Source organism: Pongo abelii, chromosome 2 (genome assembly GCF_028885655.2).
Source record: "Pongo abelii isolate AG06213 chromosome 2, NHGRI_mPonAbe1-v2.0_pri, whole genome shotgun sequence".
Classification (NCBI taxonomy): domain Eukaryota; kingdom Metazoa; phylum Chordata; class Mammalia; order Primates; family Hominidae; genus Pongo; species Pongo abelii.
In genome coordinates this window covers 6,782,788-6,795,000 of record NC_085928.1, presented here as the reverse complement: position 1 = coordinate 6,795,000, position 12,213 = coordinate 6,782,788, and the positions used below count along the sequence as shown (strand labels likewise).

Here is a 12,213-nt window from a genome sequence, read left to right as displayed (position 1 = left end):
CTTGATCCTAGAACCAGCACTGACACCAGGAAGAGTGCCCGAGCCGCCTGTGTGTACGGCAGTGGTGGTGTTGAGTGGAACTTGCCATTTCTACACAGGAACATGCCCACATTTATGTCACAGGTTTATTTCCAATCACTCAGGATAGGTAAATTGCAGATTTATTAATCATTTCCTATAGGAGTGCAATGCATCCCATATTGAGTGTTTGCTCCAGGGGTGTTTTTGGTTCATTTTACTTAGTAATGACAAGTTCAGTGGAAATTATGCAGATGGTATCGTAACTAACCTACCTAAAACTCAGTGGAAGCTGAACGTGCAGCGTCCTCTCCTACTCTCAGCAACTCCACATTGCCAGTCCTTACTAGTCTGTTGGAGTTTTTGAAGACATGCCAAGGGCAAGCCTTAGAGAGCCTGGTGAACAGGGTGACTTACAGCAGTGAATTGCCTATTGAGAAAAGAGCAATCTTAGAGAAGGGCAGAGAGAACACTGTCATAGTGGACGAAGAGAAAAGTCGCAGGGTGAGAACTGCTGCTCTCAATTTCCTGTGAGAGCAGGCAGGTAAGGTCACGCTCTAGAAGAGGATTGTCCCTTTGAAATAAGACCTTCTCACTGAAGAGCACTGTGTGTTTTTCTTCCTTGCAGACCTTTAACAGAGCAGGCACTGATCTGCTGGGGCTGGGTTAGGTGTCTAAGCGTTCAAATAGGTTAGACAACTTTCTGAAGTTGCCACAAGCCACAGATTTATTTGATTCTTTATAGCTTTTGATTGATCTGTAACCGACTTACTGGCCGGAGCTGCAGATGCGGTGTTACAAAACCATTAGTGTTCATGAAACCTTGGCTTCACCATCTGTTGTCAGAACAAGTTAGTCTAAGGATCATCTCCCTCAAACCTCATTTCCTCTTCTAAATAACATGCTCAACCTTGTCTGTCTGGCCTTTGCAGTTTCAGGCAAAACACATGGACCAGCCTTTGCCCACTGCCATTGGCTTATATAAGAACCACCCTCTGTATGCCCTGAAGCGGCATCTCCTGAAATATGAGGCCATCTATCCTGAGACAGCTGCCATCCTTGGGTATTGTCGTGGAGAAGCGGTCTACTCCAGGTGCGTGAGGCAGCCTGGTTGGCCTCAGGGGCTTCCTGATGGCGTGGGATTAGCAGCCTTTTTCCTAGGCAAGGGGTGCTGATGGGAGCTCATCTGACTGGACAGCATTCTCAGGCTGAGCCAGTGTGCGTGTGCTGTGTGTGTGTGATGTGTAGGAGAGAAGAAAATTTGAAAATTAAAACAGGGATTAAAAGAATGGCAGGGGAAAAAACAGTTACAAGGGAAAAGAAAATACAAAGTAAGGAAAATAAAATTTAAGATAGGGCAGTATAAAACACACCCCACAACTATAAGTCAAAAACATACAAAAGGAAGGAATAAAGGATTTGATTATGAAAGTTAAAAGTGAGTGGATTTTTCATGGGTACAGAGCCCTGTTTGGGATGAAAAAGTTCTGGAAATGGATGGTGATAATGGTTATACAATGTTGTGAATGGACCTAATGCCACTGAACTGCACACTTAAAAATGGTTAAAATGAGCCGGGCGCAGTGGCTCACGCTTGTAATCCCAGCACTTTGGGAGGCCGAGGCGGGCGGATCACGAGGTCAAGAGATCGAGACCGTCCTGGCTAACACAGTGAAACCCCGTCTCTACTAAAAATACAAAAAATTAGCCGAGCATGGTGGCGGGCACCTGTAGTCCCAGCTACTCGGAGAGGCTGAGGCAGGAGAATGGCGTGAACCCGGGAGACGGAGCTTGCAGTGAGCCGAGATCATGCCACTGCACTCCAGCCTGGGTGACAGAATGAGACTCCGTATCAAAAAAAAAAAAAAAATGTTTAAAATGGTGTATTTTATGTGACTGTGTTTTATACCACAGTAAAAAGAAATAGCTAAAAAAAGAGTGGAATAAGAGCAAAAAACGAATAAAATATATATAAAATTAAAATTGAAAAATGTTAATACAATTTTGAGGTAAGAAAAAAATAGAAACAGGAATTTTGAGAAATGGGAATAAAAAGCAAGTAAAATAAGTGATTTTAAAAGACCTGGGATGTACAAGACCAAGAAATAGGAGATGTTCTTAATAAATGAGAAAACAGGAAGGTACAGAAAAGAGAAAAAGGAAGCATAGGGAAACTCACATGAGAGTGGGCGATTTGAGTCCTCCCACTGGGGATGACTTCCTGCTTGTCAGCCCCCCATGGGTGTCATACTGGACCCTCTCTTCAGGGCTCTGCCCTGTCTTGGAGCTTTCTGTTTCATGTCGGGGGGCATGACACCCTGGGCAGGGGCAGGGCTTTGCTGTTCTGGGACTTTAGCACCCAGCAGTCAAAGGCAGCAGGGGGCCTGGGCTGCCCTGATAGAGGCTTCCTCTTACGGGTATGTACGGGTAGTCGGGAGAAAGCCTGTTGGGAAGAGAATGCCGGCGTCGTCCAGAGGCACCATGTCAGTGATAGAAGGAAGCATTAGAGGTGCATATTTATTGATTTATTTTTTATTGTGGTAAAATATATGTAACATAAAATTTACCATCTCAACCACTTTTTAAGTGTACAGCCTACAGCATTAAGCACATTCACACTGTCATCCAGCCATCACCACCATCCAGCTCCGGATTTCTTTTCCTCTTCCCAAACCAAAACTCCGTCCCCATCAAAAACTCCCTATTCCCCTTCTCCAGCCCTGCACCCACCATTCTCCTTTCTGTCTCTGAGTGTGCCTGCTATAGGGACCCATGTAGGTGGAATCATGCGGTATTTATAGTCACATTGTGACTGGCTTATTTCACTTAGCCTAATGGCCTCAGGGTTCATCCATATTGTAGCATGGGTCAGAATTTCCTTCCTTTTTAGGCTGATCCTCCGTTGTGTGGGTGGACCACATTTTGCTTGTGCCTTCATCCATCAGTGGGCACTTGGCTTGTCTCCACCTTTTGGCTGTTGTGAATTATGCTGCTGTGAACATGGGTGTGCAGATAGCTCTTCAAGATTCTGCTTTCAGTTTTTTGTTTGTTTTTTTGCATATACCCAGTACAATTACTAGGCCAGATGGTAATTCCCATCATTTTTTTAGGAACCACCTTACCATTTCCACCGCAGCTGCACCCATTTTACATTTTCACCAACAGTCCACAAGGTCTCCACTTTCTCCACATCCTCACTGACACTTGTTACTTTCTGTGTTTTGGTAATAGCCATTTTAACTGGTGTGAAATGGTTAGAAGTTCACATTTATTCTGAGAGGACTGTGTCCATTTCCCTGCTGTTTTCCTTAGGAAGATGTCCAGATGCTGCCTGTCAACCCCTAAGACCCCTTTTTTACCCGCTCCTGTCTGAAGACCATGACCATGACATAGTCACTCCTCTGGGCAGTCAAAGATGTTCCGCCCCCAGTGGGAACATGAGTGGAGCTTTGAGCTCTGGCAGGTTGGTGCTACTGGCAGAAGCACTGCTCTGGCACACAGGAAATGTCTGGTCCTCCCAGCAACCATGTGCGGTAGAAAGGACGAGCTCACTGTCCCTAGTTGATAGGTGAGGACACAGATGCTCCTTGACTTAGGATGAGGTTGGATCCCCATAAACCCATTGGAAGTTGAAAACAGGATATCCTAAGTTGAGAATGCATTTAATATACCTAACCTGCCGAACCTAACCGGACCTCATGTAGGTGGAATCATACGGTATTTATGGTCATTTTGTGACTGGCTTATTTCACTTAGCATAAAGTCTTCAAGGTTCACTCCCGTTGTATGTAGCATGGGTCATAGCTTAGCTGAGCCTCCCTTAAACGTGCTGAGAACACATTAGCCTACAGTTGGGTAAAGTTGTCTAACACAAAGCCTATAATGAAGTGTTGAATATCTCATGTAGTTTACTGAATACTGAAAATGAAAAAGAGAATGGTTGTATGGGTACTTGAGGTACAGTTTCTCCCAAGTGCATATTGCTTTTGCATCATCATAAAGTTGAAAAATCTTGAATCAAACCATTGGACTTTGGGGACTGTCTGTACTGAGGCTCAGGAAGGTAAAGTGACTTGTCCAGGTGGCCCAGCCAGGAAGTGGCGCAGGCAAGGTTCAACCTCCATCATTGTGCTGTGCTGAAATTCAGCCTCAGATTCCTCAGATTCCTGGGTAGGGGCCTGAACCTGCACTAGGAGGAAATGGGTTGCCCTTGCTCATTGAAGCTGCTCCCTGGACAGAGTGAAGGGGTGCAAACTAACGAGATGGGCGTGCCTTATTAAAAATGGCTTGGCAAGGGAGGGGTTGAGCCTCATTGGAAAGTAGATTTGCATGGCTTTGGTGAGCTCTTAGCTCTGGAGGAAGAGTGAAGCCAGAGGAACTTTGCCTGCAGGAATCATTTGACTGTTCCATGTGCATGTGTCTTGATTCTGTGATAGCTTATTAGTTTATTATAGTTGGCTTCTCTGCAGCCTTCCTTTGGGTTCACTGCCCCCTCTTCTGGACACTTCCCTCCCCGACATGGTGTTAACAGCAGATCAGAGCCTCAGCAGGTGCTCGCTTGGTGGTGGTAGTAAATGTGAGTGTGCCTGTGCACAGCGGCCTTTACCCCAACCTGATAGTCTACAGCTGGAGCTCTCACAGGCTCTGGATAGCAGAGGAGAAGAAAACCTATGAAGGGGAGAAGTGGTGGAGGCAAGGCATGAAGGCTGCAGAGTAACTCCATGCAGATTAGGGTTTGTAAGTGGACACATCCCCCAAAAGACAGGCAGTCCACGTTCACGGCTGTTTGCCTAGCACAGCTTCTCTGGGCCCCCTAGGAGCCCGGCCTGCTCCAGGGTGGCAGAACCTGAGGAGGGAGCCTGCAGGGCCGCACTCTCCACTGTCCTGCATTCCCGCAGCGGGGCTGTGGACTGAGTTTGCCTTTGTATCCTGTGTTGGTTCCGCAGGGATTGTGTGCACACTCTGCATTCCAGGGACACATGGCTGAAGAAAGCAAGAGTGGTGAGGCTTGGAGAAGTACCCTACAAGGTAAGTGGAGCTGGGGGTCCCTGCAGGGAGTGGTGACGCAGGACTGTAGCTGAGTGGGAGAGCTGGGGGCAGAGAAGTGATGATGAGGAGCCTCCCAGTCCTGCCCAGGATCCTGATTAGAAATGTCTCACTTTCCTGGCTTAAGCAGGATTCAAGGAGGAGAGAAATATTTAAATTGTCTTATTATTAAGACATTTGTAAGAAATGGATCTTCCAAAACACAAAAGAAATCTAGGCCAAAAAGTAGGCCTCAGACTCCTGTTGTGAGTTCAAAGGTTCTACAGGTTGGAATTGAGTTACTGGGTGGTCCTGGGAGGTCAAAGCCCTGCTTTATAGCAGCACGTTCTCCAGTCAGATTGCCCTTCTGTTTGGCAGTTCACTGAGCATTTTGCATGTGTGTGATCTCTGTTGCCTCAAAAGCCATAGGAATTGGCATTATGATGCCCATTTTACAGATGAGAAAACTGAAGCTCAGGGCAAGTGACTTGTCCAAGTCCCCACAGTTAGTAAAATGGCAGAGCAGAGCCCAGGTGAGAATCCCAGGCTCTGCCTTAAAGCCAGTGCTCCTTTCACACTGTGCTGCGGCACTGTTAGGCTGGTTGCTCTTGAGGAACACGAACCGAGCGAGGCCGCACAGAGACTATTCACAGGACACACAGTTCCGTACGACCAGAAGTGTACAGTGGCCAATCACAGAGACCATTTACTTCCCGTCAGACCCCAGGAGTCCTTGGGGGTTGCAAGACTCCGGGAAGGAGTGGGGAGTGGAGGGGCCTCCGCTTAGTGGGAAAGGCTGCAGGCACTGGTCGCAGTCACTGCCAGCAGCAGGCTGGAGTGGGTGATGCCCCCTGCCTGGGCCTGCAGGGTTGCTGAGGATTTTCTCTGCACCATCTCACCTGTCTTTCATGCTGGAACCAGCATAGCAGTGTCCAGTTGAAATGTAACATGAGCCACACATTTAAATTTTTTAGTAGCTACATTAAAAACCAAAAACAGGTGGAATTTTAACATTAAAATATATCCAGATATATCTAAAATACTATTTCAGCAGTGAGAAATACTTTAAAGTGTTAATGAGATATTTAAATCCATTTTGTTCCTAAGTCTGTAATCCTCTGTGTATTTGACTTTCTGTACCTCAGTTCAGACCAGCCACATTTCAGGTGTGCAGTGGCCACATGTGACTGGTGGCTGTCATGGTAGCACACAGTTCTGGAATAATCTCAAATCTCTCAAATTTACCCCTTGTTCTGATCCCCATCACCCCAGCTCCTGCCTCAGTATCTTTTGCTTGGGTAACAGCCACAGCCTCCTTCCCAGCCTGAATCCATTCCCCCGTCAGTCACTAGGCTCTTTCTGTGCATCTTGGCCATCCTTGCCCAACCCTGGCCAGCGCCTTTTAGTCCGAGTCCCGCACCCTTCCCATGGTGTACAGTGATGTTCTGGTGCTCACTGCCTCTGCATTCCAGAGGACTTCAGAGGCCCCAGGTCCCAGTGTTCTCTCACCTCTGTGCCCTGTGGGATCCAGCCCTGTTCTCTTGGGCAACCCCTTGCCCCTTTAAGCCTCTGCTCAGGTGGGACTTGTTCTGAGCAGCCTTTCTTGCCTCCACTGTCCTCAGGGCTGAGCTCCCATTCCACCCTGTACTCTTGACACTGAGTTGTAGCTGTGTCTCTTTCCCCGCAGGAGCCTGAGCTCCTAAGAGCAAAGACTGTCCCCGCTGCATCCCTCCTTCATGACTGGGTCATGGCCTGGTCTCCAAGAGATCCCAGTGGAAGTTTACTGAACAGTGCTGGGTGAATAGCTTCTCAGAAAGGGATGGTTGTCAAAACTCAGAGTCCCTCAGTCCCTGAAGCAGTGACAGAGAGGGTGCGCCCAGAGACCGTGGCAGGAACGGACATGAGAGCTCGCAGGCCACCCCCAACCTGGGGAATGGTTTTTCACATTTTTAAAGGGTTATAAGAATGAGAAGAATAAACAATATGTGATGGAGGCCATGCTTGACCCTTTACAGAACAAGCTTGTGGGCCCCTGCACTAGAGGAAGTCTGTATGCTGAGGCCCAGGGGCCAGCCCTCAGCCGCACGCCCATGCCTGGCTCCTCTAAGAGTTACGTGACTGTCCTTGCCGGTCCTGTGCCCCTGTCACCACTTTACTCCCCAGGGAAGATCTTGGCCTTGTCCACTGCACGCTGTTGGGGAGCACGCTGGGGGTCCTGAACTGCCAGTGCTTTCCAGGGCGTGTGAGTAGACATAGGTTACATGTTGAGACACAGGCTCTACTGATGGACAGTTACCTGAATTGTAAATCCTGGTTCTTGTCACTTACCAGCCATCGGCTCTTAAGTGACTTTTTCTCTCAGTCTCAGTCACTGCTATCAGTGATGACAGCACAGAATATAGGCTAGTGGATGAAAGTGCAGGCTCTGGCCCTTATGAGCTGTGTGACTTTAGGCAAATCATTTAACCCATCTGTGTTGTTCATCTGTAAAATGGAGACAATAATAAGACCTACCTTGTGGGTTTGTTGAAAAAATTAAATAAGTTAATAACATATAAAGCACTGAAGACAGGCTGGGCGCAGTGGCTCATGCCTGTAATTCCAGCACTTTGGGAGGCCAAGGCAGGTGGATCATTTGAGGTCAGAAGTTGAGACCAGCCAGGCCAATATGGTGACACCCCATCTCTACCAAAAATATAAAAATTAGCTGGGCGTGGTGGTGGGTGCCTGTAGTCCCATCTACTCAGGAGACAAACACGAGAATCACTTGAATCCAAGAGGTGGAGGTTGCAGTGAGCTGAGATCACACCAGGGCACTCCAGCCTGGGCAACACTCCGTCTCAGGGGAAAAAAAGAAAACAACCACTGAGAATAGTGTCTGGGACAGAGAACACTCCATAAATGTTAGCTAGTGCTTGCAGTAAGAAAAGGGGAGCAGCCGGGCACGGTGGCTCACGCCTGTAATCCCAGCCCTTTGGGAGGTTGAGGCAGGTGGATCACCTGAGGTCGGCAGTTCGAGACCATCCTGGCCAACATGGTGAAACCCCCGTCTCTACTAAAAATACAAAAATTAGCCAGGCGTGGCAGCGGGCACCTGTAGTCCCAGCTACTCGGGAGGCTGAGGCAGGAGAATTGCTTGAACCCAGGAGGCAGAGGTTGCAGCGAGCCAAGATTGCACCACTGTACTCCAGCCTGGGCGACAGAGAGACTCTGTCTCAAAAAAAAAGGGAGAAAAAGCACCCCAGGTGGTAGGCGTGTTGTGAGGGTTCACCAGGTATGAGGCATGCAGCACTGAGCATGGTGCCTGGCCCAGTGCTGAGGAACTGGATGCCTTTGTTGTAAACTGTGGCCGTGTCCTCTGGTGCAGATGGTGAAAGGCTTTTCCAACCGTGCTCGGAAAGCCCGACTTGCTGAGCCCCAGCTGCGGGAAGAAAATGACCTGGGCTTGTTTGGCTACTGGCAGACAGAGGAGTATCAGCCCCCCGTGGCCGTGGACGGGAAGGTAAGGGCAGCATCAGAAGGGCTCAGGACCAGGCTGCCTTGTTCCCCTGCTGGCCAAATCCTGATGTGCTCACCCGCCACAGGTGCCCCGGAACGAGTTTGGGAATGTGTACCTTTTCCTGCCCAGCATGATGCCTATTGGCTGTGTCCAGCTGAACCTGCCCAATCTACACCGCGTGGCCCGCAAGCTGGACATCGACTGTGTCCAGGCCATCACTGGCTTTGATTTCCATGGCGGCTACTCCCATCCTGTGTGCGTAAGGGGCCTTCGATGGAGGCTAAACAGAGGGATGGGGAGGGGTGGCTCCAGGGATGGGGATGGAAAGCTGGCATGGGGCTGCTGGGAGTTGAGGCCTGGTGGCTCCAATTTTCAGGATGTTACACTGGATTTGCAAAGTCAGTGCTTTACCAAATCTGGCTTCCCTCCAGAGGGAACAGAGCCAGTGAAACTGACATCCTAATGCTGGATTAAAATATTCTTCCCAGGTTCAGGGACTCACAGGCTAGTGAGCAAACAACAGTCAGCATCCTTCCTGGGCAGCTGCCTGGTTAGTGAGCTCTGTTCTGTGATGGGCGAGGCTGGATAGGGGCTTTCACCCCAGCTTTCTTAAGCAGAATCTGGGGAGGAAGAGGCAGTGCCAGTTTCCACAGGCCTCCCTTCTGCACAGAGGGTGTGGGACACTGGCTGACCCGGGACATCCTTCAGGACCCCTGGTGCTCAGATGTGGCCCACTGTCTTCCGCAAACGGGAGGGAGGAGAGGCAGAGCAGGCAGCAGGCTTGAGGGTTGACATCACGTTGTGTCCCCACAGGACTGATGGATACATCGTCTGCGAGGAATTCAAAGACGTGCTCCTGACTGCCTGGGAAAATGAGCAGGCCATCATCGAAAAGAAGGAGAAGGAGGTAAGCGCATAGGCAGGACGGAGGGACAGCAGAAGCGGGAAGCAGCACTCAGCGGGTGGCCTCTTCCCTTCCCAGGCCGCGTCTGTGTGCTCCCAGGCTCTTCCCAGCCCTCTCTGACATCATGGCAGGCACCCGAGGGAGCGAGCACTGAATGCAGCAGGCTCCTGCCCACCCTGCAGACTCACTGTTACTGTCCCTGAGGAGCCTGGGTCCGGGCTCTGGGGTCTACTGCCCCTGCTGCCCACACCTGCCTCTGTCTTGAATCGCCTGTGTCCAGATTCTGGAAGACCTCACCCACTAAAGATTTTGGAGTCAGTAACGATTAAAAAGTTGTCTGTTTTTGTGGCTTTCAGGTATAGTATATCACTTTGTAAATCAGATGAATTTTTTGGAAGTAAGACTTGGTGTGAAGGAGAGGCTGTATCTTAAAGTGGTGTATATATCTGTCTTTATGTTCACAGTTTCCATCTTAATATTTTTCCTGAAAATGTCAGTGCTTAACACTTTTCTCCCACTTCATTTTTGCCTGCAGAAAAGGGAGAAGCGGGCTCTAGGGAACTGGAAGCTGCTGGCCAAAGGTCTGCTCATCAGGGAGAGGCTGAAGCGTCGCTACGGGCCCAAGGTCAGTGCAGGTTCTTTGCAGAGAAGACAAGCCCAGGGTCAGTTTCTTGGAGATGCAGCTCAGAAAGGCCTGATCCAGATTCTGCCCCAGCATCAAGTCAGGGATAGCTTTGTGTTAGGACACCTCACAGTCGTCTGTCTCTAAGGCTACTTGTTTTTACCTTGTTGGGAGAGGTGTCCCTGGAGTGAGGCCTCAGCTGGCTCTTCTGCCTAAGCCCTGTCCCAGTGTCCCCGTTTCTACTGTCTGCATGAGCGATGCCATGGGTCTGATTTGGCGCTGAACACATAGGGAGGGCCAAATGTCCTGCATTTGGTGCACCCTTCCACCTTCCAGTGTTCCTAGTGCCTGTGACCATCCTGCAGGCCTGCAGTGGCCCGCTCAGTACCTCTCTCACAGCACCTGCCATGTGCCAGGCCAGGCTTGGACACAGGTGTGAATTTGACATGCAGCCTTCAAGGGGGCCCCTCCCTGGGGCAGACGGACCCTAGGCCCAGTTTCATGGTGTAGTCAGTGCTGTGTCAGACAAAGCAGAAACTGCTCTGGCATGTTTTGTTCCCTCTCTCCAACCCTCTGTGCTGCCTGTTTGCCTTTCAACAATTTTTTGTCACGCTCCTCATTCCAGTCCCTCTGGTGGAGAAAAGCCCTTCATCTGGCTTTATGTTCTGACCAGCTCCTTGCCGCCTTCTCCATCCAAACCCTCCCCAGCCATCCCAGCTGGCAGGGAGTGCCGCCTCAGATCCTAGGGCTCCGAGGGCTGAACTGTGCATCTTGCCCGTTCAAGACATCATGTGCTTTTGTCCAGAAATGAGGTAGCAAATGCAAGGCACGAATCACAGGCATCCCCAGATGAGGCAGTGTGCTCCTAGAGGGCAGCTTCCTGCCCGGCCATCATCCTTGTGTTCCCCAGCACTCAGCTCATAGCAGGTGCTCCAGTGTCTGCTTGGATGCACCCCAGGCTGGGAAGGCTCAGTAAGAAGGGTCTGGGCTCTCTCCCCACCCTGTCCCATGCCCTTGTCCTCCCAGAGTTACAGAACTTAGGGCAGGCTGGGAACTTGCTGCCTCTTCATGGGGCTTCCTGGTATCTGATTACTGACCCTCGCCTATGTCCTCCCACCACTGCCACCTGTCCAGAGTGAGGCAGCAGCTCCCCACACAGATGCAGGAGGTGGACTCTCTTCTGATGAAGAGGAGGGGACCAGCTCTCAAGCAGAAGCGGCCAGGATACTGGCTGCCTCCTGGCCTCAAAACCGAGAAGATGAAGAAAAGCAGAAGCTGAAGGGTGGGCCCAAGAAGACCAAAAGGGAAAAGAAGGCAGCAGCTTCCCACCTGTTCCCATTTGAGAAGCTGTGAGCTGAGCGCCCATTAGAGGGGCACCCACCACTTGCTGCTGCCCCGCTACAGGCCCCACACCCGCCCGGGCATGCCCAGCCCCCGGTAGTGGGGGCTTCTCTGCTGAGAAGGCAAACTGAGGCAGCATGTACTGAGGTGGGGTCAGGGGAGACGAGGCCAAGCTGAGGAGGTGCTGCAGGTCCCGTCTGGCCCCAGCCCTTGTCAGATTCACCCAGGGTGAAGCCTTCAAAGCTTTTTGCTACCAAAGCCCACTCACTCTTTGAGCTACAGAACACTGCCAGGAGATACTCTCCTGCCTCCTAGACCTGTTCTTTCCATCTTTAGAAACATCAGTTTTTGTATGGAAGCCACTGGGAGATTTCTGGATGGTGGTGCATCCATGAATGCGCTGATCGTTTCTTCCAGTTAGAGTCTTCATCTGTCCGACAAGTTCACTCGCCTCGGTTGCGGACCTAGGACCCTTTCTCTGCAGGCTACTTACTTCCCCTGAGTCAGGCTTACTAATGCTGCCCTCGCTGCCTCTTTGCAGTAGGGGAGAGAACAGAGAAGTACAGGTCATCTGCTGGGATCTAGTTTTCCAAGTAACATTTTGTGGTGGCAGAAGCCTAAAAAAAGAGCTAAAATCAGGAAAGAAAAGGAAAAATACGAATTGAAAATTAAGGAAATATTAGTAAAATAGATCAATGTTAAACTAGATTCTATTCATTACTAGATAAAATGTATAAAGCTCTCTGTACTAAGGAGAAATAACTTTTATAACATTTTGAGAAAAAAATAAAGCATTTATCTAAA

The 12,213-nt window shown here is 49.8% G+C and overlaps 1 protein-coding gene across 4 annotated transcripts in view; it reads left to right on the top strand.

Moving 5' to 3' along the window:
- Positions 1-12,213, top strand: part of XPC (XPC complex subunit, DNA damage recognition and repair factor) — a 33,340-nt gene extending 21,127 nt beyond the window's left edge. For 2 of the 4 annotated variants that reach the window (XM_002813127.6, XM_054551261.2), the window contains exons 10-16: positions 951-1,111; positions 4,965-5,046; positions 8,411-8,545; positions 8,628-8,797; positions 9,356-9,449; positions 9,982-10,071; positions 11,203-12,213. In XM_002813127.6, the coding sequence (XP_002813173.3) occupies positions 951-1,111; positions 4,965-5,046; positions 8,411-8,545; positions 8,628-8,797; positions 9,356-9,449; positions 9,982-10,071; positions 11,203-11,421 (951 nt within the window). In that variant the 3' untranslated portion in view covers positions 11,422-12,213. Of the gene's footprint in view, positions 1-950; positions 1,112-4,964; positions 5,047-8,410; positions 8,546-8,627; positions 8,798-9,355; positions 9,450-9,524; positions 9,797-9,981; positions 10,072-11,202 lie in introns of those variants that run through there. The other 2 variants (XM_063721685.1, XM_063721684.1) reach the window with 1 other exon arrangement.